Source organism: Sorex araneus, chromosome X (assembly GCF_027595985.1).
Source record: "Sorex araneus isolate mSorAra2 chromosome X, mSorAra2.pri, whole genome shotgun sequence".
NCBI classification, from domain to species: domain Eukaryota; kingdom Metazoa; phylum Chordata; class Mammalia; order Eulipotyphla; family Soricidae; genus Sorex; species Sorex araneus.
Window position 1 is genome coordinate 119366306 of NC_073313.1, and position 27546 is coordinate 119393851.

Sequence of the window (27546 nt, forward strand, 5' to 3'; positions counted from 1 at the left end):
CTCACGGGGAAAACTGTCGGTTAAAATAGGAACCGTTGCACAAAAGACTAAGTGGAGTCCAGTCCCGCTGTAGCAGAGCTACTATTCAGTACACAGCCATGGGTTACTGTAAAGGAAGGGCAGAGAAAGGGCACGTTAGCCACAGATCAATGCCAGCGCGTCTCCAAATACCATAGGGCCCTGCATCTTATCGGCCCTGTCTACTTCAAAGGCGTTTCCCAAACCAGGAGTGGATGGACCCTGGACAGAAATGGGGGTGGGTGTGTTTCCAACAGCAAATTCTGAAGACATCAGATGAAGGAATGCCCCTAACAAGACGGAGCATCCCCTTTTTTCTTCTTCATTTTCGCTTTTCTTTCTGGGGGGGTGGGGTGGGGAGGAGCACAGGGGGCACAGGTATGACAGGGCACTATCATGTTGACTCCAGAAGTAGACAAGTGCTTAGCGTGACTGTTTACAACGGAGTATTAGCCCCGCTACAGGCTCTGCTTTCTGTGCGGGGCAGGATGGGGCTTGGGACACCTCAAAAGAATTCCGCTACATCTCTCATTCAAGACACTAGGCTGGTAATCACAGTTGGTAAAGTTTATTCTCCTTTCCACATCTGTGGGGTACCCAGAATTAGAGGAGAGATGCGTGCATTTGCCGTGAGCAGGTGTGTTTTCCGAAAAAGGTTGGAGTGGAAACAATCTCGTTCTGGAGTTTTCACACAGCTTGCGGGCACTTATTGGAAATCCAAGTGAAAAAGGCTGAGTGAAGAGGCCAGAAGGAAAAGGCCCCCAAGGGAGATCTTGTGTGGTCTTCAGGGAAGGCACTGTGGCTCTTGTTTGGAGGTAGGGGACCAGGAACTTGGATATATGGAGTAATGGGGCAGACAGGATCATTGGGGTGCACCCAGCCATAGCGGGTGCAAAAACCTCAGGGAAGCAAGTAGCAATGAGAGTTAGAACAGATCAAGTGAGGGTCAAGCTGGTAGGGTGATTAAAAAAAAGGGTGCTGGGTGTGTTGCATGCAGGGGCTTGGCTACTCGATGCATCTCCAAGCTATGTGGCTGCCGGTTTCTTGACCAAAGTTCTAACACCTTCCTCAGAATCTATCAACTTTGGCAGGGAGAAATGGGGAGGGTTTAGGTTGTATGCCCCGTACTCCAGATATGTTGTGGGGACATTAGAGAAAGAAGGGCTTGGTTCTGTTGCGCAGGATAGGGGTGTTTACAGGAAGCCCAAACTGAAAATGAAAAGAGAATTTGGGTTAATGAATGGATGGATCAACGTACAAAAAAAGTTAGACGGAAATTGTTGAAGTCCCAGTGACTAATGAGTAGATTAGAAGGGGACTCTGTTAGACAGTCTTTGATCCTAATTGCACTGGCTCCTGCAATCTCCCTCTCTCCCTCTCTCTCTCTCTAACACACACACCACACACACACACACACACACACACACACACACACACACACACACCCTGAGCATCAGGAGTCATGGCATTAGATAGCATGATGATTCTCAACAGTCACAAAAGCCCTTTTTAGCTCTTCTAAATGATTTAGGTCCTGTCTAATCCCTTCCCTCCCACACACATTGTGTGAAATACTTTTCAGTACATCTCCAGGTGGTCTCAGGCCATGAGCTAGAGCAGAGGAGGCTAAGGTGTCCTCTTGGGTGACCCTGGGAGTAGCACACCCCCAGGGTAAGAGCTGGTGGAGAAGTGGCTGACCAAGTTTGATCTCTAGAATCCCATATAGTTTCCCAAGCACAGCCAGGAGTAACTCCTGAGTGCAGAGCCAGGAGAAATCCCTGAGCAACAGAGTGTGGCCCCAAACCAAACAAACAAAAATGGCTTTATGCAAATTGGATTTCTGTAGCATCACACACACATACACACACTCATATAAAGGACAATTTACACTGCAGACTAGGACTTCTTTGCTCTTGCTCCAAAGCTGCCTCTCATTCATTGGGTGACCCTTTGCCTTTGTTCCCTGAAATCCTGCTCCTCCATGTACCGATCGTGATTTTTCTGGTAGTTTTTGGCAGTTGGTAGCTTGAGCAAACCCTCCAACTGGAAAGAGGGAACTCCGCTTAGGGACTGTGTTTACAGAGCAACTACACACCTACACTTTCTCTGGTGGAAACGTCACCTGCCATGAATGGGGCACTGAGGAACCCCATCTGACATATACAAAGACTGAGAAATAAGGCCTGAATGGACTTGCCTGTGGGACCATCCAGAAAGAGTCTTGATCACAGACATAGCCTGGCTTTATCGAGCTGTTTATAGAGGTTGACACAAGGACTACCACCAATAGCTCATGGTAGATGTGGTTTCATTAACACACAATACAGCATCAGTGGGTTCATCAAGAGTCTCTCCCTACAGAGTGTAGCTGAAAGCACCTTGCCTTGTGCATTAAGGCCCATTACTACCGGAATCACATAAATAAATCTCATGAAATGATAACAATGAGCTATTTGGAAGGGCTAGGAAAGGTCATTGTATATGTCTGTACAGTCAGCCCGGGAAATAATATCCCTACATAAAGGCACACTACAAATGGCTATAGGTAAGGGCCAGAGTGATAGTACAGTGGATGGGGTGCTTGCCTTGCACGCAACTGACCAAGTTTGATCTCTGGAATCCCATATGGTTTCCCAAGCACAGCCAGGAGTAGTTCCTGAGTGCAGAGCCAGGAGAAATCCCTGAGCAACAGAGTGTGGCCCCAAACCAAACAAACAAAAATGGCTTTATGCAGATTGGATTTCTGTAGCATCACACACACATACACACACACTCATGTAAAGGACAATTTACATTGCAGACTAGGACTTCTTTGCTCTTGCTCCAAAGCTGCCACTCATTCATTGGGTGACCCTTTGGCTTCACTCCCTGAAATCCCGCTCCTCCATGTACCGATCGTGATTTTTCTGATGGTTTTGGTTTGGGAGCCACACCCAGCAGTGCTCAGGGCTTACTCCTGGCTCTATGCTCAGGGATCATTACTGCAGGCCTCAAGGGAGCATAGGCGGTGCCAGGGGTTAAAACTCGGGTCAGCCACATGCAAGGCAAATGCTCTATTCGCTATCCTCTCTCTTCAGCCCCATCTACTCATCTTGTCAGACGATGCTTGCCTTCTTCCCCTCATCGGACTGTTGTAGGGCAACACATGAAACCAGGTAGAAGGCCACTTGCAAAATGTTTTCGGAGCACTCACTTCATTTTATTCTCTGTCAACTGTGGAGGGGAAGAGGAACCTATGCAAACCAACTGCGTGAAGGGGAAGGCTGACATGGTTGACTTTGGGATAGGTTTGGGGCCACTGCCTGGTGGTTCTTAGGGATCCCTGTGGTGCCAGAGATGGAACATAAGTAAGGTTCTCACATATAAAGCCTGCATTTCCATCCTCAGAGCTCCATGCATTGGATCCCACCATCCTTGTTATCCGTAAGCAGAGCAATCCTACTGATATGACTTAGTAGGTCATTTGAGGGAGTATGGAAAGAAGCCAAACCTTCCCAATATGAATTTATCCAAAGCCAGGCGACACACATAGCTGACAGACACAACACCCTGAGTTCAATCCCTGACACTGCATGCCTCTCCACTATCACTGCCAGGCCAAGATCTGCCCAGAATGATTTCTGGCTTGCTAGGCATTACCTATATGTGTATCCGCCTATAAAGGTTATTTTTACTTTTTTTTCTTTTTGGGTCACATCCAGCAATGCACAGGAGTTACTTCTGGCTTTACACTCAGGAATTACCCCTGGCAGTGCTCAGGGGACCATATGGGATGCTGGGAATCAAACCCGGGTTGGCTACATGCAAGGCAAACGCCCTACCCGCCGTGCTATTACTCCAGCCTCTATAAAGGTTATTTTTAAAGTTATAGGCTTGGGGGGAGGGGGAGAAGTGCCTGCCATAGAGCAGCCTGGCTGGGGGGAGGGAGGTGATGCAGGCTGGAGGGAAACTGAGGACATTGGTGGAGGGAAATGTACACTGGTGAAGGGATGGCTGTTTTGAATACTGTATGACTGAAACCCAATTTGTGAACAACTTTGTCATTGTGTTCAATTAAAAAGTTATAGGCTTGGGGGGGGCTGGAACGATAGCACAGCGGTAGGGCATTTGCCTTGCACATGGCCGACTGGGGTTCGATTCCTCTGCCTCTCTTGGAGAGCCCAGCAAGCTACCGAGAGTATCCCACCTGCACGGCAGAACCTGGCAAGCTACCCGTGGTGTATTCGATATGCCAAGCACAGTAACAAGTCTCCCAATGGAGACATTACTGGTTCCCGCTCGAGCAAATCGATGAGCAATGGGATGGCAGTGATACAGTGATAGGCTTGGGGCTAGAAAGATAGCATAGCAGGAAGAGTGAGATCAACCCGGTTTCAATCCCAGACATCTGAAACCTTGCCAGGAGTGATCCCTGAAGACAGAGTCAGGAATAACCCCTGAGCACTGCTAGATGGGGCTCCAAGACAAAAATCAATTAAATGAATAAAAATAAATGTCGTGGGCTTGAAAAAAATTAGTTACACGAGGCCAGAGAGATAGTATGGTGGGTAGAGTACTTGCCTTGCATGCAGCTAACTCAGGCTTGACCCCCCCCCAGCACCACCTAGGGTCCCTGAGCTCTGCCAGGAGTGATTTATGAGCACAGAGTCAGGAGTAAGCCTTGAGCGCTGCTGGGTGCAGCCCCAAGCCAAAGTAAATATAGGGACTAGGGCTGTGGCTCAGTGGTAGAGCATTCACTTTGTGTGTGTGACACCCTGGGATTTATTTTTTGGTGTTAAGCTTGGGAGGGGGCACATCTGGCAGTACTCAGGGACCACACTTGGCAGCACTTGGGAGAATCCTTTGTGGTGGTGCCAGGATTCAAACGAGGGTCATGGCCACAGCTGCATGCTAGGCAAATGCCTTAACGTTCGCACTATCTCCCTGGCCAAGACCTTGGGCTGGATTTCCAGCACTGCATCATCTTCCAAGCGCTGCTGAGCAACCGCAGAGCAAAGAGCTAGGAGTAATCCCTATACCCACATCCTCCCCAAAATGAACAATAAAATTTCCCCTTACCATAACCTATACCAAAGACTAGCAAATGGAGACACACTGGTTTGGGATGGCAGGGTAAGCCTGCATTCTCTCCATCAACTTCACATCACAGTGATCCAATGGCAGGTAATCATTGATGCCTATTTTCTGCCTGTCTGTGCAGTCTGCAGCTGCCTGTCCTTGATAGTCGAGGACAGCTGCTCCTAGTGCATCAAGCAATTACAAAGGCCACAAGGAACAGCAATCGTCACTCTGCCTGTGGCCTAGTGAACGAGGGGGGGCTCAAGAGAGAGGATAGGCTGCCTCTCCTATTCTGGCTTCCATCCCTCTGGTTTGGAGTGGCTTTTGTTGTTGTTGTTGTTGTTGTTGTTTCGTTTAGAGTCATACCCAGGGATGCTCAGGGCTTAACTCCTAGGTTCGCACTCAGGGATCACTACTGGCTGGTGGAATGGCTTTCTTTATGTGGTCAGCTGGGAGAAGCCTGCCAGCAAAAACTAAGCTATTTGGTCTTAGGCTTAGCTGTGTCCACGATTTGCCAACTGCCTTACATTTTTTTTGCTTTTGGGGGTCACACCCGGGGATGCACAGGGGTTACTCTTGATGTGCACTCAGGAATTACTCCTGGCAGTGCTCAGGGGACTATATGGGACGCTGGGAATCGACCCCGGGTCGGCCACGTGCAAGGCAAACGCTCTACTCACTGTATTATATCTCCAGCCCCTGCCTTACATTTTGTAACATATGGCTGGCTTTAATTCTAGCTTCACATCAGAACTCATTTCAGTAATGGCCACTAGCAAAGATCTACTCAGCACAGCCTGGACCAGACTGTGCCAAGCCATGCACAGTGGAACTCACACCAATGTAAACCTCACCAGCCTCTAGCAAACCGGCCCTCCTCATTAAAAATAAGGCAGCGGTTGAATCTGGAGCAATAGTACAGTGGGTAGGGCGCTTGCCTCACACGCGGCCAAACTAGGTTCGATCCCCAGCATCCCATATGGTCCCCTGAGCACCGCCAGGGGTAATTCCTGAGTGCAGAGCCAGGAGTGACCCCTGTGCACTGCCAAGTGTGACCCAAAAAGCAAATAAATAAATAAATAAAAATAATAAGGCAGCGGGAGCAGGAGGGGGCTGGAGTGATAGTCACTCCTTGCACATAGCTGACCTGGGTTAGATCCCCGGCATCCCAATATGGTTCCCCAAATCTGCCAGGAGTGATTTCTGAGTCGAGAGCCAGGAGACACCCCTGAGCACTGCCAGGTATGCCCCCAAAACAAAAGATGAAGAAGGTGCTTTCCTTGCATGGGGCTCACCAAGGTTAATCCCTGGCACTGTATATATGGTCCCTGAGTGCTGCCTGGAGTGATCTCTGGCCACAAAGCCAGGTGTGGCCCCCAATCACAACTGGATAGCACTTATGTAAATAAATAAATCAAGATAAAGTAGAATACATTTTTTAAAAAAGAAAACTGGGCATCACGGCACGGGAGATAGCTCAGACTCTTCATGCATGTGGCCCTGAGTTGGACAGCCAGTACTCCTTGGTGCTCTGGACACCACAAAGTAGCCCATGCTTCCTATTAGCACTGTTAGGTGTGGCCTCCAAACCAACCAACCAAAAAAAGAGGGAGGTGTTAAGGGCCGGGGATCTAGCTCACTGACAAAGAGCACACCTTGCAGGCATGGGACCTGAGTTAGATTCCAGACCCCCAAAAGAAAGACAGAAAAGTGGGGGAAACCACAGGAACGTGGCTCAGTGGAAGAGCACTGCTTGGCGTGTAAGGCCCTGGGTTCAGCCTCCAGAGTCAAAGACAAGAGAAATCAGGCAGGGAGGGGGACCAATACCAGGTCTACAGGCATCAGCCACTTAGCAAGAGGCAGAGCCACGGCAGCGGGAGAGTCTTAAATTTAGCCTCCTACATGAAAAGCAGCTGTTTCGCTCATGTTCACCACCAGGCCGCCAAGACTGGCCTTCAAACCAGAACATAAATCAGTTCATTGTCCTTTCAAGGCTGTTTTCTTTGGCTCAATTTCATGGGCCTTCTGTTTCCGAAGCTGCTGTGGACTTCCCGCTTGGGATTCTGCTGGAAAGTCGATTGTTTTGTCAGCAGCCTGGAGTCTCCGGCACAGTGGCTCCAGCAAGCGTGGGGCTTACTGACAGCAGGAGTTTCATTTAAATCATGATCTACGGGGCTAGAGAGACAATGCAATGGGTAAGGGGCCAGCCTTGCATGCAGTCAACTTGGGTTCAATTCCCAGCACTCCATTTAGAGTCCCCTGAACACCAACAGGAGTGATCCCTGAGCACAGGAGCCAGGAGTTAAGCACTGAGAACTACTGGATATGCCCACCTCCCTCTAAAACTCATGAACTATATTGGGAAATGGGGAGAAATCTGTGTTACTTATTTATTTTGGGTTTTGGGGCCACACCCAGCTGTGCTCAAAGCTTACTCCTGGCTCTTGCACTCAGGGATCAATTCCAGCACTCTCAGGGAACCATATGGGGTACCAAAAATCAAACCCGGGTAGGCTGCATGTAAGAAAAGCACCATACCCTATTGTTCTCTCTCTCAGGGTGGGGTGGGGGGGAGACAGGACTGGGGGGGGAGGGATGTTGGGTTTACTGGTGGTGGAGAATGGGCACTGGTGAAGGGATGGGTTATCGAACTTTGTATGGGGGAAACATGAGCACAAAGATGTATGGATCTGTAACTGTACCCTCACGATGACTCTCGAATTAAAAATAAACTAATAAAAAAAAAAGAAAAGCACCATACCTACTGTACTGTCATTCTGGCCCCTCGGTGATATTTTTGTTTGTTCACTTTGGGGCCACACCCAGCTATGCTCAGTTGTTACTCCTAGCTTTACATTAGAATTATTTCTGGTAGGCTCGGGGGACCATAAGGGATGCCGGAGATTGAACCTGGTTCGGCTGCATGCTAGGCAAACATCCTACCTGCTGTATTATTATTGCTCTGGCCCCCACTCATTGTTTTTTTTCTATCCTGTCTCCAACCAACCTGATATAAAAGATGTTTAGGAGATCTGATATAAAAGATGTGTAGGAGACAGCTTGTGTCTCCAAATTGTTCATTTCGTAGTTGTGTTCATGGGGGCACAGAAGTTACATTAAAGCCTTTGGATTTTTTGGATGTGTCATGATCTCTTAGGGAGACTTGAAAAAAGTCTTTGCAGATGAAATGATGCTGGTTTTGTTTACAAGAATCCATACATTATCGGGTAAGAGATCAGACAGGATACAACTGCCTGTTGACAGCTATTTGGATTATGAGGACAAAGGATTGTGGTTTGCCATCCACATCTTTTGTTTCTTTTTGTAAATTGAATTTTCTTGGTTTGGGGCCACACCCATAATGCTCAGATTACTCCTGAGCGTTCATTACTCCTGAAACCTGATAACTTGAACTCTTTAAATAAGAAACAGCCAACAGAGGGAAGCAAAGTAGCAAATTTCCACTGGTTTGAAACAGGGCAAGCTACCGAGAGTATCTGCCCGCATGGCAGAGCCTGGCAAGCTCCCCGGGGCGTATTCAATATGCCAAAAACAGTAACATAAAGTCTCACAATGGAGACGTTACTGGTGCCCGCTTGAGCAAATCGATGAACAACGGGAGGACAGTGCTACAGTGCTTGAAACATGGGGGTCAATCAATGGTGACACACAGGACAAAGCTTGTTGAGCCCAACAGCTTTCCTTTGTCACAATTCCATTAACTTTTGGTTTTTGTTTTTGTTTCTGGGGCCACACCTAGCAATGCTCTGAGGTTACTCTTGGCTCTGTGCTCAGGGATCACTCATGGTGTGGATCAGAGAACTATTGGGATACTGGGCATCAATCTGGGATTGTCCACATGCAAGGCAAACACCTTACCTGCTGTACTATCACTCCATCCCCGGGTCTTAGAATCTTCTTATGCTACTCAGCTGTTCTAGCAGCAAGTCCAAACCTAACACACATAGACACACACACAAACACACACACGTAGTCCTCTGCCACTTTTTTGTCAAGCCACAAACCTTCTACATGAAAATACACTGGACTATTAATACTTGAAGTCACGAGAAGAAATCAGCTCGGACCATGAAATAGCTTGTTTTCTGATTAGCTGTGTTGGGGAAGTACAAGATTTGGGGAGATGCGGTCTAAGAGCTACTGCCAGTTCTATTTAGAGTTAATAAAGCTTACCAGGACCCCGGGTCTCATGCAGCATGCAGCAAACAGCAGAGTTAACTGTAAAACATTAAGAGCTGATGAAGATGGGAGCAAGCTTGAGGAGAAATCCATTATTATGAATTGTCACCAACAATGAAAAGTTAGAGGTTAAACAAAAGGAGATTAGGAGGATTGGGGGAAGGCTGTGGAAGGCGGGTAGGCTGGTAGGTTCCCCTGAGACAGTGGAACCCTTTCATAACCTCATGAAGGGCAAAGGAACTTGTGAATATGTGAGCTGAATGCCACCACAGCCCACACAACACCACTGGGCCAGAGATGATACAGGGACTAAGGCACTTGCCTTGCCTATGGATAAACACGGTTTGGATCCCTGAATCCTGCCATGTGTGAACCATGAACAGAGAGCTTGGAGTAAGCCCTGAGCATCATTAGTTCTGCCCTCACCCCCCAAAGACACCACAAAACCCATCACCATTATGAGTACAGGGGAGTTCAGCGTTCATGGTAGGCATTCCAGATGTTATCCCAATGGTCATAGAATTACATAGAATGCCCAGGACTGGGCTCACATCTGGAAGCATAGTTCATTTAAGGCAACTAGGAAACAAGGAGGGCTGAGGAAGAACTTCCACTGGGCAGCAGAACAAGGAACAAGGGTCGTTTTGTGTGTGCAGGATCCAAACTAATGGGTTTCTTTCATTCCCAATACAGTGCAGGTTTGAGTGACAGGACAAATTTAGATTTTTTTGTTTTGTGGGCCAAACAGGGTGGTAGTCAGGGGTTACCCCAAGCCTGGTGCTAGAAGGGAGGGTGGGTTACTCTTGGTGGTACCTGAGGTGACCATGAGGTGGGAGGGATGGAATCTGGAACTCCTGCATGCCAAATATGTGCCCCAGCCCTTTGGACTATCTCCCCAGCTCCAATTTAAATGTATCTGATCTAGAAAATAGGAATCTATTTCTGTTGGTACCCTCCCCCCGCCGCCCCGGACACTGTGACAGATTATTAAGAGCACTGTGTCTGCAAGGCTTTTGTGTTCCTTGGGTAGCTGAACCTAAATCCATCAGGTAGGACCCCCTAAAGCTATTCAGGTGCAAATCTGGCCAATAGAATCCTGATTCAGAGCAAAACTCTGGACTCACGGGTGAAAATGTTCTAATGACGCTTTGGAATAAAAGCCTGATTGGATAGCAAAACTGAAGTGTCTACAAATGTAAGACAGTTTACAACAGCAGAGAGTCATGGCAGTATTTCTGTTTTGGGGGGTGTCGTGTGGCCACATCTGGTGGTGCTCAGGGGTTACCACTGGCTCTGTGCTTAGGAATCACTTCTGGTGGGGTTCAGGGGACCCTATGGAGTGTTGGGGATCAAACTGGGGATGGCCACCTACAAGGCAAGTGCCTTCCCCTCTGCCCTATCACTTAAGCCCAGCACTGTTATCTTTCTCTCTCTCTCTATATATATATATGTAGATATACATAGATAGATAGATAGATAATTTTAGGTCACACCTGGTAAGGCTTAGGGTTCACTCCTAAAGGAGTTTGGGGGGACCATGTTGGGTGCTGGAGTATCAGAGATTGAACCCAGGTCAACTGCAAGTAGGGCAAAAAACCTAACCACTGTACTATGGCTCTGGCCCAGTGATATTTCTTAAGTGATAATTTAAGCTTAAAGGAAGTAGGGCATTTGCCTTGTACCCGGCCGACCCGGGTTCGATTCCTCTGTCCCTCTCAGAGAGCCCGGCAAGCTACTGAGAGTATCCCGCCTGCATGGCAGAGCCTGGCAAGCTACCCGTGGCATATTCGATATGCCAAAAACAGTAAGAAGTCTCACAATGGAGATGTTACTGGTGCTCGCTCGAGCAAATCGATGAATAGCGGGATGATAATGCTAGTGCTAGTGAAAATGTTCACTAGCTAAGTCTGGAAAAAGGCGGCTCAGAACAGGAGGCAAGGGCTGGAGCGATAATACAGTGGGTAGAGTAGCTTGCAGGCAACTGACCTGGGTTCAATCTCTGATACCCATATGGCCCCCTGAACACTGCCAGGAATGATCTCTGAATGCGGATCTAGGAGTAAGTCCTGAGCACCACCAGGTGTGACACGCCCCCCCTTGAAAAAATATGAAGAACTGAAAGCAATAGCCATAACTGGCTAGATGCTCCTGTCCCATTAAGGACACAGGAACCGTCAAGCCATATGGGGTTTCTCTGGGCTCTTTGTGCAAAGCAGCACATGAGAGCCCATGCGGCAACTTGCTCGGTGATTTGCTCAGAGTGTTTAGGTCCCATCAGTAAGGCTGTGTGGCTCGGGAATGAGGAGGGAGTCACCCGAGTGATCAAAGCCTAATCTGGAGCCGAGAGGAGGAAGTGGGGTGCAGGGTGGTCCAGCCTGGAGAGCTGAATCAGCACCAGGAGAGAGGTGTTCCTGGAAGCCACATCAGCACCCACCTCTGGGGGAGACCCAGGGTGCCCAGAGGCTCCTATACAGAGCTAGGAAGATAGTGTGGGGGGTTAGGGTGCATGTCTTGATCCTCAGCTCGATGTGGTCCCCCAGGTTGTGGTCCTCCCTGGTGGCCCCCAGAACTGCAGAGCCCACGCAACACTGCGGACTAGGACCTTGTATCGAGCTACTGGCCTAATTGGCTGAGAATCGCCTCCCAAGGTCCCTTGGAGAGCACTGAACATTGCTTGGAAGCCCCCGACAAAGTGTTCTCTTTCTCCCATTCCTATCACCTGATCTTTCATTTGGCTCTTTCTTGGTTCTTCTCTCTCTTGCTTTCTCCTCACATTCCTTCTATTCTCCTCTTATTCTTTTATTTTGGTGTGTGTGGGGTGCATAACTGGCAGTGTTTAAGGCTAACTCCTTGCTCTGTGCTCAGGATTCACTACTGGCAGGCTCAGGGGATCATATGTGCTGCCCGAGATGGAATCTTGGTCAGCATGTGCAAGGCAGATTCTGTATCCTCTGTATTACCTCTCTGGCCTGTTCTTCCTCTTTCTTTTGCTCTGGTCTTGAGTTTTCAGGATTGTTTGCAGTAGGTCCAACAGAGGGTCTTGGGCCTTTAGAACCACACCCCCAATCATATCAGCTCCCTCAACTCAGGGAGTCTGAAAGTTTTATTGTGGCCAGGGAGCTGGCTGAAAGGGTTGGACCACAGGTTTTTGCATGTTGGAGACTCAGTTGTGATCACCGGTACCCTACGGTCTCCTGAGCACTGCTAGAAGTGGTCCCAAGCACAGAATCACTTGCCCAGAACATTACTGGGTATGATCCATTGCCCCATCAAAAACAAAAAACAAAACCCAACAAAAAAATTTTAAAAAGTAAAGTCCTGGGAAAGGAGATGTAGTATAGTGGAGGAGAAACTTATCTTGCATAGGTTTGATCCCTGGGTCTGACTGCATTGCCTGAGCCTTGCCAGGAGTGATCCCTGAGCACAGAGCCAGAAGTATACCCTGAGCATCTCTAGGTGTAACCCCAAAAGAAAAAGTCCTACTGGGCCACAGAGAACAGATATAAATGCTCCTGCACATCCTACATCTGGACACCAACCCTTGGGCCCATCACCCTCCAAGTCTATCCATAGGGGATGAGGAGACAGTTACCTTCCTGGCCCCCTTCCACTTACTTTTTCTTCTCTTTGTCCCTTTTCAGAGTCTGGGAGCCTCCAGCCTGAGAGCCCTGGGACTGGAGCAGCTCAGCCGCTGTCTTTCTCTGCTTAAAAGCATTCACTTCATCATCCAGTGATTTCTTCTTATCCTCCAGCTTCTTCTTCTCATCCTGGTGGAGTTTCTTCAGACGGTCAAACTTCTCATGCAACTGGCAGGGAAGCAAAGGGAACTGAGGAAGAGTTGAGGCCAGGGTGGGGAGGTTTAGCCTGGTGAAACGCAGAAGTCATTGTTCCCTACCCAAGGCTGCTCAGAGGGCACCAATGAGCACTGCATTCTGGATTGTTCCAATCTCTTGTTATGCTTCCAGCAAGTGTCTGCTCCTAAATCTGATTGGGGAACTTTGTGCGCCAGAACTCTGAACTACTTCTCTCCCCAGGCCACTTTCCCTGTGACCTCTGAGCAGCCAGACAGTTCAGGGCTTTCATGTATGGGCTCCATGCTTTGTATGTTGGAGGCCTGTGTTCGAACTCTGGGAATACACAATCCCCTGAGCCAGGAGTGACCTCCAAGAAATAAGGTGGGTGTAGGCCTGAGCACCATTGGGTGTGGCCTAAAAGAAAGAAACAAGTAAATAAAAAGTGGGCCAAGGGATAGTGATGGTTAAGGCATTTGTCTAGCATGTGGTGAACCCAGATTCAATTCCTGGCACCACATGGTTCCTCAAACATGACAAGCATCACCAGGCATGGAAGAAAATTTGGAGTGGGAGAAAGAAGACTGGGGATAAGGCACTTTCTGGCACATAGCCAAGCCTGGTTCGATCCCCAGCAGCGTTAGAGTGTCTCTGAGAAGAGAAGCCCAGAGCAAGTTCTGAGCACAGACAGGTGTGGTCTCAAGACAAAATTCAAAAAATTTAAAACAGGCTCGAAAGGAGCTTATGTTGCATCTGGCGATTCTGGGTTCAATCTTCAGCATCCCATATGATCCTCCAAGACCACCAGGAGTGATCCTGAGTACAGAGCCAGGAGTAAGCCCTCAATAATGCTGGGTGAGGCCTACAGAATAAAAAAGTAGATGTTGGTTCTTTGTTGTTGTTGTTGTTGTTGTTGTTTTGGCCCATACGCAGTGGTGTTTAGTCTTACTCCTGGTTCTATGCTCAGGTATCACTCTTGGGGTACCAAGGATAGAACCCAGATCAGCCATATGCAAGGCAAGCACCCTACACGCTGTATGATTGCGCCTGCCCCCTCAAAAAGTGAAAGTTGGGCCAGGAGTAGCCAGAGCAATTGTACAGTGGGGAAAGCACTTGCCTTGCATGTGGCCAAGCCAGGTTCGATCCCTGGCACCCCATATGGTCCCCCCAAGTCCCACCAGTTGTAATTCCTGAGTGCAGAACCAGCAATAATACCTGAGTATCGCTGGGTATACTCCCCCACAAAAAAGACCCACAAAGTTTGGGCCAGGAGATAGTACAGTGGTTAGAGCACAGGCCTAGCATGTGTCCAACCCAGTTTTGATATCCAGCACCGCATGTTCTCCCAAGCACCACTGCAAAAAGGCCCTAGAGGTTTCCAACACCTCCAGCTGAGTTAGTTGAGAACAACCAGTGGACCTCCTGGGCCTTCTGAGCACCACCGAGAGTCCCCTCACCCCAAAGAGGCCATCCCTGGCTAATCCAAATTTTAATCACAACAGCATCCTGAGTGCTTAGCATAAGCCAGGTCCAGACTTTATACGCTTAATGTAGTAATGCAATGGTCACCACATCTCCTAAGTAATTTCTGTTCTGCTCTGCTTTGATTTGTGTGTTTGCTTGATTTTGGGGCCACACCCGAGGGCTCAGGGATTTCTTCTGGCTGCACACTCACTTGGGGATCACTTCTAGCGGTATTCAAGGGACATGAGGTACTGGGGATTTTACCTAGATCAGACACTTGAAAAGCATTACCTGCTGTATTAGCTTTCTGGCATCTATTCTGGTCAGTTTTATGAGGCAACAGAAAACCAGAGAATTGAGAGTTGACACAGTCAATCCTATTTTTTTCTTCCTCCCCCCCCCCGGTTTTTGGGCCATACCCAGTGATGCTTAGGATTTGTAAGTAATCCTAGCTCTGTGCTCAGGGATCCCTTACGTTAGGGTTCAGAGGGAATTTATGTGGTGCTGGATACCGAACCTGGGTCATCCACGAGTAGAACCAGAACCTTAATCCCTGTACTATCTCTCAGGCTTCCCTGTCCATGGTTGACATGACTCGTGGTGTAACTGAGGCCCATCCATCAGGCTGCAGTGTGTGGGCTTGTGGGGTAAGCTGGGGAGCTGATCAAAGGGGAGGACTCAGGGTTGGAGCAATAGCACAGCGGGTAGGGCGTTTGCCTTGCACGTGGCCGACCCGGGTTAGATTCCCAGCATCCCATATGGTCCTCCGAGCATCTCCAGGAGTGATTCCTGAATGCAGAGCCAGGCATCAGCCCTGAGCATCGCCAGGTGTGACCCAAAAAGCCAAAAAACAAAATAAGGGGAGGACTCTTTGCAGCCTCTCAGGCAGAGCTGACATCAGGAAGAGCCCAGCTAGACCATTATACCAGGCTTGGAAGATCCAATAGGTTCCTACAGGTGGTTCTTTAAGGAAAATATGAAACTGAACCCAACAGGCAAGGGAAGGGGGTGTGTTCCCGACTACCCCAAGCTGTGGTTTTAGCAAGGGCCGCAAGGCTGCCTGACAACATCTTTCCCCACAGCCATTCACAACCCACAAGCAGAGACAGGAGTAGCTCTTGAGCATTACTGAACTGGATATCACCTCCCCGCCAATAAAGACTAAACAAAAAACAAGAACCTTTGAAATAGGTTAATATTCAAATATTTAATATTAATAATACAATATAATTGTATTGTGTTATTATTATTACTTAACAATATATTGATAATACAATATAATTGTATTATTAATATATTTATAATATAATTGTATTATTAACATATTAATAATATAATTCGCGATCACGAAATCCCATTAATCATTGATTTCTCGGGCGGGCTCAGTAACCTCCCCATTCATCCTTTCCCTGAGATCTTAGAAGTCTCTCTCGACTTGGCCCTCCCAATGATGTCGCACTGGAGGCTCTTTCAGGGTCAGGGGAATGGGATCCAGCTTGTTACTGGATTTAGCATATGAGTATACCATAGGAAGCTTGCAAGGCTGTCCCATGTGGGCAGGAAACTCTCAGAAGCTTGCCAGTTTCTCCCAGAGGGAGAAGTAGGCTGCAAGATATTGCATGGGCTGCAAAGCGGCCACGAGTTTCTGGGAGCTCGCTTTTAAGTCTCTGGATGTTGGCCGTTGATGGGATTACACACACCTGCATTCCTCTGCCGGTACCTTCATGCGTGAGGCCTGTCTGAACATGTGGAGAGGGGCATCAAGCATGGCTGTAGCTAGGTTCGGGTGGTCTTCGGCCGCCGGGAGCTCTGCTCGGGGTGGGGAGGGAAGCTGGACCCCATCCCCTCCGAGGGGCCCCAGGGAAGACAACCAGGCGTGTGGGCAAGAGATATATTATAAATAATATATTATAATAATTATATAACATATCATTTATAATATATTATAAATAATATAATTAATATACATACTATTTAATTTTGGGCTGGAGCGATAACACGGCAGGTAGGGCATTTGCCTTGCACACAGCCGACCCGGGTTCAATTTCTCCACCCTTCTTGGAGAGCCCCGCAAGCTACCGAGAGTATCTCACCCGCACCGCAGAGCCTGGCAAGCTACCTGTGGCATATTCGATATGCCAAAAACAGTACCAAGTCTCACAATGGAGACGTTACTGGTGCCCAGTCGAGTAAATCAATGAACGGGGCAATAGTGACAGTGACAGTGAATATTTAAATTCAAGAAGGCAGGCTGGGCCACCACATAAGAAAGTGTCCAGCTCAAGGGGAAAAGTGTCTGCCACAAGGCAGGCTGGGGGTAGGAGGCAAACTTGGGACATTGGTAGAAGGTCGTGGATGCTGGTGAAGGGACCGGTGTTGGAACACTGTATACCTAGAACTCAATCAAGAATCTCTTTATAACTTTGTAAACAACAATGATTCAATTAAAAATTTTTCAATTAAAAAATTTTCAATTAAAAAATTTTTTAAAAAGAAAAGGATTCTGCCAAATGCTTGAGGAAGAATAAAGCATTATCCACTGGGGAAAAAAGACAGCATCCAGCTTAGCCTACTGGGCTCCGAATTCCCAGGAAGAGGGAAAAGAATCAGGCCGTACTTAAACCTCAAGGGGAAAGTCAGGCCCTGTCTTGAACAGCGCTGCTCCTCAGAATTTTCTAGAAAGATTGATTTTTGGTGTCGTTTGCTTTTCGGACCACACCTATCAGTGTTCAGGGCTTACTCTTGGCTCTTAGCTTAGGGATCACTCCTGGCAGTGTTGGAGACAACATATTTGATACCAGGGATCAAACCTGGGTCAGCAGTGTACAAAAGGTAAGTCTACAGCTGTACTATCACTCTGGGCCAAAGGTTCTTGTTTTTTGTTTAGTCTTTATTGTGGGGGTGATATCCAGTGCAGTAATGCTCAAGGGCTACTCCTGTCTCTGCTTGTGAGTTGTGAATGTATGGGGTGTGGAGCTCTGGGACCACGCAGAGCCAGGAATCAAATCTAGGGTTTTAGCTGTTTCTCTGACTCTCTGGAGAAGAATTTTTGGCAGGGGATGGGGCACTCCTGGTGGTTCTCATCCACCACCAGGGCATAATCCTGGCTTTATGCTCTGGACACTTCTGGCAGAACTCAGGGGTCCATATGTGGTGCTGGGATTGAACTCTGGTTGGCCGTGTGCACCCTACCCACTGCACTTCCGCTCCAGACCTGGCAGTTTCTTATCTGTGCTGTCCTCTATGCCACTCACTAGTCACATGAGGATGAAACACTGGACAGTGGCAGAGGAGATTTTTACATTTCATAAATTTGAGGATAAGGGATATGGTCTGGCAAAAGAGTACAGCCTTGGGGCTGGAGCGATAGCACAGAGGATAGGGCGTTTGCCTTGCATGCGGCTGACCCGGGTTCAATACCCAGCATCCCATATCCCATCCCTGAGCACTTCCAGGAGTAATTCCTGAGTGCAAAGCCAGGACTAACCTCTGAGAATCGCCGGGTGTGACCCGAAAAGAAAAAAAAAAAAGAGTACAGCCTTGCCTCTTTGAGCCCTGGGTTCGATCTCTGGCACCACCGAAACAAAACGTATCTTATCTTCACTTCTTTCTATTTTGTTATTATTACTTTTTTTTGTTTGACAGCCACACCTGGAGTAATCAGGGGTTACTCCTCCTGGCCCTGAACTCAGTAATCACTCCTGGTGGAATTTGCATGACCATGTCGGATGCTGGAGATGGAACCGGGGTCTGCCAAGTACAAGGCAAGTGCCCTAACCACTATACTTTCACTCCAGCCCCAGAGTGGTGTTTTTTTTTTAAATTTCTTTACATTTTAAATAGCCACATGTGCATAGTGGCTACTATATGGATAGTGCCGCTCATGAGAATGAAGTGACACCAAATGAGAAATCATCCTGGTTTGGAAGACAGAGGGATGAAGAACATCCAGCTTTTGCAGCCATGTCAGCTAAGGTAAGGCTACAACAGGGCTACTCAGCCTATGGGGCATTCCTGCCCTGTGGCTACCTCCTGTTCCCTTCTGACATGCACCATGCTTCACACTTACCTCTTTCTCTGCCTCTTTGAGTTCAGCCTCTTTCTCTTTGACTCTCTGCACGAACATCTGTCTCATCTCCTCTTCTTTTTTCTGAAGTTCCCCCAGGAATTCATTCCTTTTGGCTTCATATGTCTCCTGTAAACTAAAAACAGGTCAAGGTCAGATTAATTCCCTGCCTTTGGAGTGATCCCTGGTCAATGTAAACTGGTCCCAGGAGGGGCTGGCAATGTAGCTCAGTGGTAGAGCACATACTTTTCTTTCTTTTTTAAAAAATTTTATTGAATCACCGTGAGATAGTTACAAGCTTTCATGTTTGGGTTATAATCACACAATGATCAAACACCCATCCCCCCACCAGTGCACATTCCCTACCACCAATATCCCGGTATAACCCTCTTTCCCAACCTCCCCCTGCCTCTAAGGCAGACAATATTCCCCATACTCTCTCTCTACCTTTGGGCATTATGGCTTGCAACACAGACACAGAGAGGTCATCATGTTTGGTCCATTATCTACTTTCGGCACACATCTCCCATCCCGACTGATTCCTCCAGCCATCATTTTCTTAGTGATCCCCTCTCTATTCCATCTGCCTTCTCCCCTCCACTCATGAAGTAGTCTTCCAGCTATGGGGTAATCCCCCTGGCCCTTGTATCTACTGTCCTTGGATATCCACCTCTTGTTATGTTATTCTATACTCCACAAATGAGTGCAGTCCTTCTATGTCTGTCCCTCTCTTTCTGACTCATTTCACTTAGCATGATACTCTCCATGTCTATCCATTTATAAGCAAATTTCATGACTTCATCTCTCCTAACAGCTGCATAGTATTCCATTGTGTAGATGTACCAAAGTTCCTTTAACCAGTCACCTGTTTTAGAGCACTCGGGTTGTTTCCATATTTTGGCTATTGTGAACAGTGCTGCAATGAATATATAGGCACAGATGTCATTTCTACTGGAGCACATACTTTTCATGATCCCTGACACCTCTCTCTCTCTCTCTCTCTCTCTCTCACACACACACACACACACACACACACACACACGCACACACACATGCACACACGCACATACACCACAGACCTGGTTCCAGTGATCCTTGGTTTCCCATTCTCATTTCCCCAACTCTCCGACAGATGCAAAAATGGAATCACCATTGGCAGTGAGGATGGTAGTGACATGATTACAGAGCAGCTTGAAGGGGGTGGGACAGCCTGGGGAATTGGAGGGATGGAGGTGGGGAGGATGAGGACCTAGACTGCTAATAACATCAAGACACTGCTCAAGGGTCTTTGATACTCTGGTGATGTAGAGGGGAGGTAGCTACGTACATCAAAACCATAAGAGGAGCAGAGAAAGAGCGCAGCTTCAGGACTGATCTTGGAGAGACGCTGGCAGCTGGGAAGGCCTGGCCGCCAAGAGGCCAAGATCTCTGGATCCTAGGCATGATGGGGGCAGGCCTAGTCCCTGCCCTGCCAAAGGCCCAGCTACATCTGGCTCCTGCTTCTGCCAGAGAACTGGCACAGCTTCAGGACTGAACTCCAATTAGGCTAGAGAGACATCTGCAGTTGATTGCCCCAATTCCAAAGCCCCTGAAGTGTGAAGTCCCGTGTAACACCTACAAACTTCACAGAGCTGACAGCCCAGGAGAAAGGAGAAAATCCGATGGAAAATTGAGTAGAAACCCACTAAGCTCCATCAAAAACAGCACCACAGAAGGTCCAACTCCACCTCACAGCTAAGTAAATCCTTGGGCCATGATTTCAGCAACAACATTACAAAATATACGTTGTAATAAGCAATAGAAAGTAGGCTAATTAGTGCCTGCTAAGGGAGCAGGCTTGGGGTTGGCTAGAAAATTAGGGGCATTGGTAGAGAGAAGGACACATTGGTGGTGGAACTGGTATCAGAATATTGAATACCTGAAACAACTGTATTGTGAACAACTTTGTAGAATACTATGCAGCTGTTAGAAATTATGAAGTCATGAAATTTGCATATAAGTGGATCAACATGGAAAGTATCATGTTAAGTGAAATGAGTCAGAAAGAGAGAGACAGACATAGAAAGATCGCACTCATCTGTGGAATATAAAATAACAGAGTGGGAGGCTACCACCCAAGAGTAGTAGAGATAAGGACCAGGAGGTCTGCCTCACAGCTTGGAAACTGGCCTCACATGCTGGGGGAAAAGGCAGCTGAGATAGAAAAGGGAACACCAAGTAAAGGATTTGAAAGATAGGTTGAAAGATGGGTGCCGAAAGTAGACCATAGACCGAACATGAAGCCCACTCAGTATATCTATTGCAAACTACAACACCCAAAAGGAGAGAGAACAAAAGGGAATGCCCTGCCACAGAAGCAGGGTGTGGTGGTGGAGGATGGGGTGGGGGTGGTGGGAGGGATACTGGGATCATTGGTGGAGGAGAATGGGCACTGGCACAGTAAACAATCACTGTATGAGTGAAACGCAAACACAAAAGTTCATAAGTTTGTAACCGTACCTCACAGTGATTCACTAATAAAAAATTAAAATATATATATAAAACAGGGATGGTGAGAAAGTACAGTGGGTAGGGCACTTGCTTTACACACGGATGACCCAGCTTTAATCCCTGGTGCCCTACATGGTCCTCTGACTTTGCCAGGAGTGATCTCTGAATTCAGAGCCAGGAGTAAGCCCTGAGCGCTGTTGGGTGTGGCCAGTCCCCTCACAAAGAGAGCAAGAGAGACAGATCACAAAGCTAGAGGCAGAGCTGACACTACCAGCTAACTCATTTTTCCTGTATTTTGTGGGGGGACCCACACCCAGTGGTCCTCAACCTTACTCCTGGGTCTGTGCCCAGGGATCAGTCCTGGTGGTGCTCATGCGACCACCTGGGATCCCAAGAATCGAATACGGGTCGAACACATACAAGGCAACCACGTTACCCACTGTACTCTCTCCAGCCCCCAGTTGATGCTTTTGTCTCCTAAACTGAGTTTTCCAATTTCGTTCTGCTCCCAAGGCCTGGTTCTGAAACTAACCGGAGTCATTGGACCATGGCAACAAACCCTTGGTGACACTCATTTGCTTCAGTGCCACTATGCTAGCCATCCAATAGCTAGAAGCCACAGCCTCTGTTGTGTCATCTGGGAACTCACAATCTACAAGTGGAGCATTTGTCTTGCATGTGTGAGGTTCTGGATTGGATCCCAAGGACCACAAAAAAGAAAGATTTGAAGCTTTAGGAAAGGTATTATATCAGAAGAAAGCTTGATCCAATTTGTTTAATTTTTGTTTGGTTTGGAGGCCACACCCAGCTGTGCTTAGAACTTACTCCTAGTTCTGTGCTCAAGGGACTTCTGGTGATGCTTAGAGGTCCATATGCAGTGCCGAGAATCTAACCAGGGTTAGCCACATGCAAGGCAGGTTTCTTAACCCCTGGACTACTCTCTAATCCCTTGCATGATCCAACTTGAAAATATCCATTTTGGTTGTCACATGAATGACAAACTTCAAAAATCCAAGAAAGGGGCTGGAGTGATAGCACAGTGGGTAGGGCATTTACCTTGCACACAGCCGACCCAGGTTCAATTCCCAGCATCCCATATGGTCCCCCGAGCACTGCCAGGAGTAATTCCTAAGTGCAGAGCCAGGAGTAACCCCTGTGCATCGCCGGGTGTGACCCCCCCCCCCAAAAAAAAGCATAAAAACAAAAATCCAAGAAAAAACAGCCTTAAGCCCAATGATCTGGCTTAGTGACAAATCACGTGACTTGCATGTAGGAAGCGCTGGGTTCTATACCCCAGCTCCACCAATACTACAAAGTGTGAACCCTGACTGGTATTGGGTGCTATTCCCAGTACCAGAACAATCACGGAAAAGAAAAAGACGTAGGGCTAGAGTCATAGCATGTGACTTCAAGCGCCTGCCTTACAAGCACCTATTCACAAGTTCAAAGTCCCAGCATCCCACATATGCTAAATTTGGTCCTTGCCATTCAGCCTGTCTGAGATGCAGGGTGGAGTAGGGCACTTCTAATTGTATCACAAAACAGGAGTAACCTCTGGTGAGCATCACAACTAAAAAGATAAATGAGCACCATTATGAGAAAGCACAACCTTGAAGGATTTTATTACAATGATTTTTCCTGTTTTGGGGGAATTTACTTTTTTCTGTTTGGGGGGTATACCCAGTGGTGCTCATGGATCAGGTTTGGCAGAGCCCACGGGACTATATAGGGTGCCAGTCGTTGATCCCAGATTGACATCATGTAAAGCAAGCACCCTACTCATGACACTATCTTCTGGCTGCAATATTTTACTTATTAATGAAAATACTTAAGGGTTATCTGTATTACATTATTTCATAACATAAATCTATAGTCCCTTTTAAGAAAAAAACACTTTTATAAGCCTACTCGTAGTTTTCCTTATATTTTCTTAATTATCCTCACCTCTTTGTTCTTTTTATTTTGTATTTTTGGCCCACACCTGGAAGTCTCTAGGGATTACTCCTGACTCTGTGCTCAGTGATCACTTATGGTGGGGCATAGGGGACCCTATGTGGTATCAGGGATAAAACCTGGGTTGGCGGTGTGCAAGGCAAGGGCCCACATGCTATATTATCTCTCTGGCTGTCACTTTTACTTGATTGTGATTTTGTAGGATTTACCTATTTCATGGGAATTTTAAAATATGTTCCACCAGATTAAATTTTAAATTATATATAATTACAAAAGAGAAGGGCTGGAGCGATAGCACAACAGGTAGCGAGTTTGCCTTGCACGTGGCCGACCCAGGTTCGATTCCTCTATCCCTCTCAGAGAGCCCAGCAAGCTACTGAGAGTATCCCGCCCTCACGGCAGAGCCTGGCAAGCTACCTGTGGCGTATTCGATATGCCAAAAACAGTAACAAGTCTTACAATGGAGACATTACTGTTGCCCGCTCGAGCAAACCAATGAACAGTGGGATGACAGTGCTACAGTGCTACTATATATCTTATATATACCACAAATGAATGCAGTCATTCTATATCTGTTCCTCTCTTTCTGACTCATTTCACTCAGCATGATACTCTCCATGTCCATCCATTTATAGGCAAATTTCATGACTTCATTTTCCCTGACAGCTGCATTGAATAGATGTCCAGGCCACTTTCTGCCTGATCATCTCTCCCTTTCTGCAAGGAGGGGCAGTTGGGTCACACCTGGTGGTGCTCAGAGCTTACTCTTGGCTCTGTGCTCAGGAGTGACTACTGGCAGTGCTCACAGGAGCATACACAGTGCAAGGGATCAAACTGGGATTAGATGCTTGCATTGATCCAATTATTTCTTTTTTGGGGGAGGGGGCTTGGGCCACACTTAGAGATGCTCACGGCTCAGTCCTGGTTCTGTGCTCAGGGATGATCCCTGGTGTGCTCAGGGGACGCTATGTGATGCAGAGATTGAACAGGGGTCAGCTGTGAGCAAGGCAAGCAAATGCCCTATCTGGTCTCCTCTCTCCAGTTCAATATGATCATTGCTATTTTTTTTGTTTTTGGGCCACACCCAGCTGTGATCAGGGCTTACTCCTCAAATATAATTCATCAGAGGGCTGGAAGGACTATACAGAATGCCTAGGGATGAATCCTACTTAGCCGCGTACAAGGCAAACAAGCTCTTTACCAGCTGCACTTATCTCTCAGACCCCTGGATATTTTTTTCTATGAACAAAGACACTGGACACTGGAGCAGGAGTATGCTTAGAAGGGGAGAAGGTGACCGGATTATTTAGACAGCTGGCCTTCAATGACATCTTCAATGGCACGGCCAAAGGAAAATAGCCAGTGTGCGGTTGGACCAATGGGTTTGGGGCTCTCAAGATGGATTTGAGCTTGGAAATCATCTATTTATGGTTGGTACTTAGAGAGGTGAAAATAGCAACAAACAGCCCCCAAGAGAAGGGAGAGTGAAAGGGGCAGAGGCTTTCAGGAATGTGCCTGGTCTCACTGACATCTACAGGAATAAACAATGTGTGCTACTGAGGTCAAGATGAGAATGAGAGAGGAAGAGGAGATGGAGGAGGAAAAGAAGGAATAGCAGTCAGCCTTGGACCACAAAAACCAAAGGAAGACAGACTTACAGGAAAGAGGCAGCAGGGAGAATGTCAGAGCTGAGCTGGAAAATAAAGATGCATCTGGTTTGTGAATAAAGTGGCTCAAAGGTAGAACAGACACATCGTAGGCCCTAGGTTCCAACACCGTAGTACAATGTTGGAATTCTGCATATGGGAAACCATCATTAACAATATTGCATGACCAGAGAGTGTTTCCCTTATATGTAGCTAGCCTGGGTTCAACCCCCACACCAATAACAGTCATCTGAGTCCTGCCAGGAGTGAGCCCTGAGTGCAGAGCCAGTGTAAACTCTGAGCACTGCTAAGAGTGGCCACAAAAACAAAAAAATATATAATTAAAATAATTTTTAAAAATAATCTTAATAAAGGGGCTGGAGCAATAGCACAGCGGGTAGGGTGTTTGCCTTGCACATGGCTGAACCAGGTTCGATTCCTCCGCTCCTCTTGGAGAGCCCGGCAAGCTACAGAGAGTATCTCACCCGCACAGCAGAGCCTAGCAAGCTACCCGTGGCGTATTCGATATGCCAAAAACAGTAACTGTGGAGAGCCTCCACGGGACCATGCTTTGTAGCGTTCTTCGTAATCAACACCTGTGTGCTTCGAAAACAACTCCTAATAAGGAAACAGGATGTCTTGCCACGCCCATAAGCTGTAACTAACCTATCAGATGCAGACACGTGGGCGTAAGCAGGCAGCGAGAGGTATACAAGGGGGGAAGTCACCTAGCTAGTCGGTTCTCCCTCATGCGTCCCCCTTTCCTCCTTCCTCCTCGTCCCCGTTCCTGATTTCTTCTCTAACGCATGAGAAAGTTCCTGAATAAATCGCAGCCAAAAGGATCTCCGAGTTGCGTGTTTCTTCGCTGGACGAAGCGGCGCACGACAGCTGGTGGCCCGTACGGGGAACCCGACCTCCAGTACCCCCCCGGTGGATTCAGAACTTGCTACGATTTATTCAGGACTAAGGTTCACGAGAAATCGTGACGATGAGGTTCCTGTGGTAAGTCAGGACTAAGGTTCACGAGAAGTCGTGACGATGAGGTTCCTGTGGTGAGTCAGGACAATAATATCCATGGATGTGTATGTTTTGTTTGTTGGTTGGATGTTTGTTTGTCTTTCCCTTTGTTTTTTCGTTTTTGCTTTCTGTGGCTGTATCGAGGAGCTGTGCCTCCCTTTCGTGTTTAGTAAGTTAGTTAGAAGTTGGTTGGAGGATCAGAAGTGCGGTAAGGCCGTACAACTGGAACAAGTAGCGTTAGAAGAGACAAAGAAGGAACTGTTGGACAGAGGCAGCCGTCATGGCATTGTAGCCTCTGAGCTAGAGGAGGGTTCAGACGTGGAAAGCGAGGCCTCTGGGGGAACTCCGCTGATGGAGGGACGCGCCCCAAAAAAGAAAGGAAGGCCCCGAGAACCATCCATGACCCGTCTGTCTCTTTATCCCTCGCTACGTCAATTTCAGCAGGGACGGGCTAACGGGGATTCGGACCACCCTATTGAGGAGGAAGTTGCGACACATGATAGTGACCGATTGGTATTCAGGACTGCTTGCAATACTTTGGAAAACTTCCAGATACTCTTATTACCCCCTATAATTCCAATCAAATAGTTTCTTTGTGTAACTTACATGATGATTGGGCGATTCTCCGATTTTCTTTTCCCAATGTTATTGATAATCATTATCCCAAACATCCACTAATGACCTTCTTTAAAACCCATCCAGTAATTTTCCCCAAAGTCACCTCTTATGTACCCCTTCGGGATGTTCCAAACATTTATACTGATGGTTCAAGTACAGGCTGGGGGGCTTATATGATAGAGGGTCAAGATCCTATTCGTATGCAATTTCCAACTACGTCTCCTCAAGTTGTGGAACTTCGCATTGTCTTGACAGTGTTTAAGCATTGCCTCTTTGCTTTCAATTTGATATCTGATTCACGATATGTTGTAAATGCTCTTTGCTCACTTGAGGTGGCAGGACCCATAAAGGCCTCCAGCTCGATAGCCTCCTTGTTATCTGATTTACAGCAAATTCTTTGGACCCGTGAAAAACCATTTTTTGTCACACATATCCGCTCTCACACAGGCCTTCCAGGTCCCTTAGCAGAAGGCAATGCTTGTGTTGATGCACTCACTAGACCATCTTGGTTTGTTATTCAGTCCCCTTTACAATTAGCAAAAAATTTTCATGACCGTTTCTATGTTTCTTCTCGAAACCTTCAACATAGATTTCAAATCCCTCGAGCCGAAGCTCGAGCAATTGTTTTACATTGTCCACACTGTGTCCCTTTTCTTCCTGCCCCCTCCATGGGCATAAACCCTCGTGGTCTTGTGCCTTTACGCATTTGGCAAATGGATGTTACACATTTCTCGGATTTGGCAGGCTCAAATATCTCCATGTATCTGTGGACACGTGCTCTGGTATCATTCATGCCACTCCCCTTTCTGGAGAGCGGTCCACAAATGTTATCTCTCATTGCCCTGAAGCATGGGCAGCCTGGGGCATCCCAGCCCAACTGAAAACAGATAATGGTCCGGCATACACCTCTGCTAAATTCACCACATTTTGTGCCCAGATGGGGGTCTCTTTATCTCATGGCCTCCCGTATAACCCACAAGGACAGGGCATCGTTGAGCGTGCCCATTCCACCCTTAAAGCATGCCTAATAAAACAAAAAGGGGGAGTTGGCCTGGGACGGCCCCCTCGAGAAAGAATCTCTATTGCACTTTTTACTCTAAATTTTTTGATTATCGATGATAAGGGCACCTCCTCTGCAGACAGGCACTCTTCAAAGATCCCTGTGTGCCAAGGATATGTTAAATGGAAGGATATCCTTTCTGGTAAATGGTGCGGCCCGGACCCC

General features: G+C 47.5%; 1 protein-coding gene across 2 annotated transcripts in view; it reads right to left on the reverse strand.

The window, feature by feature from the left end:
- Window positions 1-27546, reverse strand: part of SEPTIN6 (septin 6) — a 138676-nt gene that overhangs the window by 3747 nt on the left and 107383 nt on the right. Inside the window, exons 8-11 of one of the 2 annotated variants that reach the window (XM_055121016.1) lie at window positions 18601-18733; window positions 12892-13082; window positions 9271-9315; window positions 361-1227 (exon numbers count right to left, since the gene is read on the reverse strand). In XM_055121016.1, coding sequence (XP_054976991.1) covers window positions 9312-9315; window positions 12892-13082; window positions 18601-18733 — 328 coding nt within the window. In that variant the 3' untranslated portion in view covers window positions 361-1227; window positions 9271-9311. Of the gene's footprint in view, window positions 1-360; window positions 1228-9270; window positions 9316-12891; window positions 13083-18600; window positions 18734-27546 lie in introns of those variants that run through there. The other variant, XM_004614456.2, reaches the window with a different exon arrangement.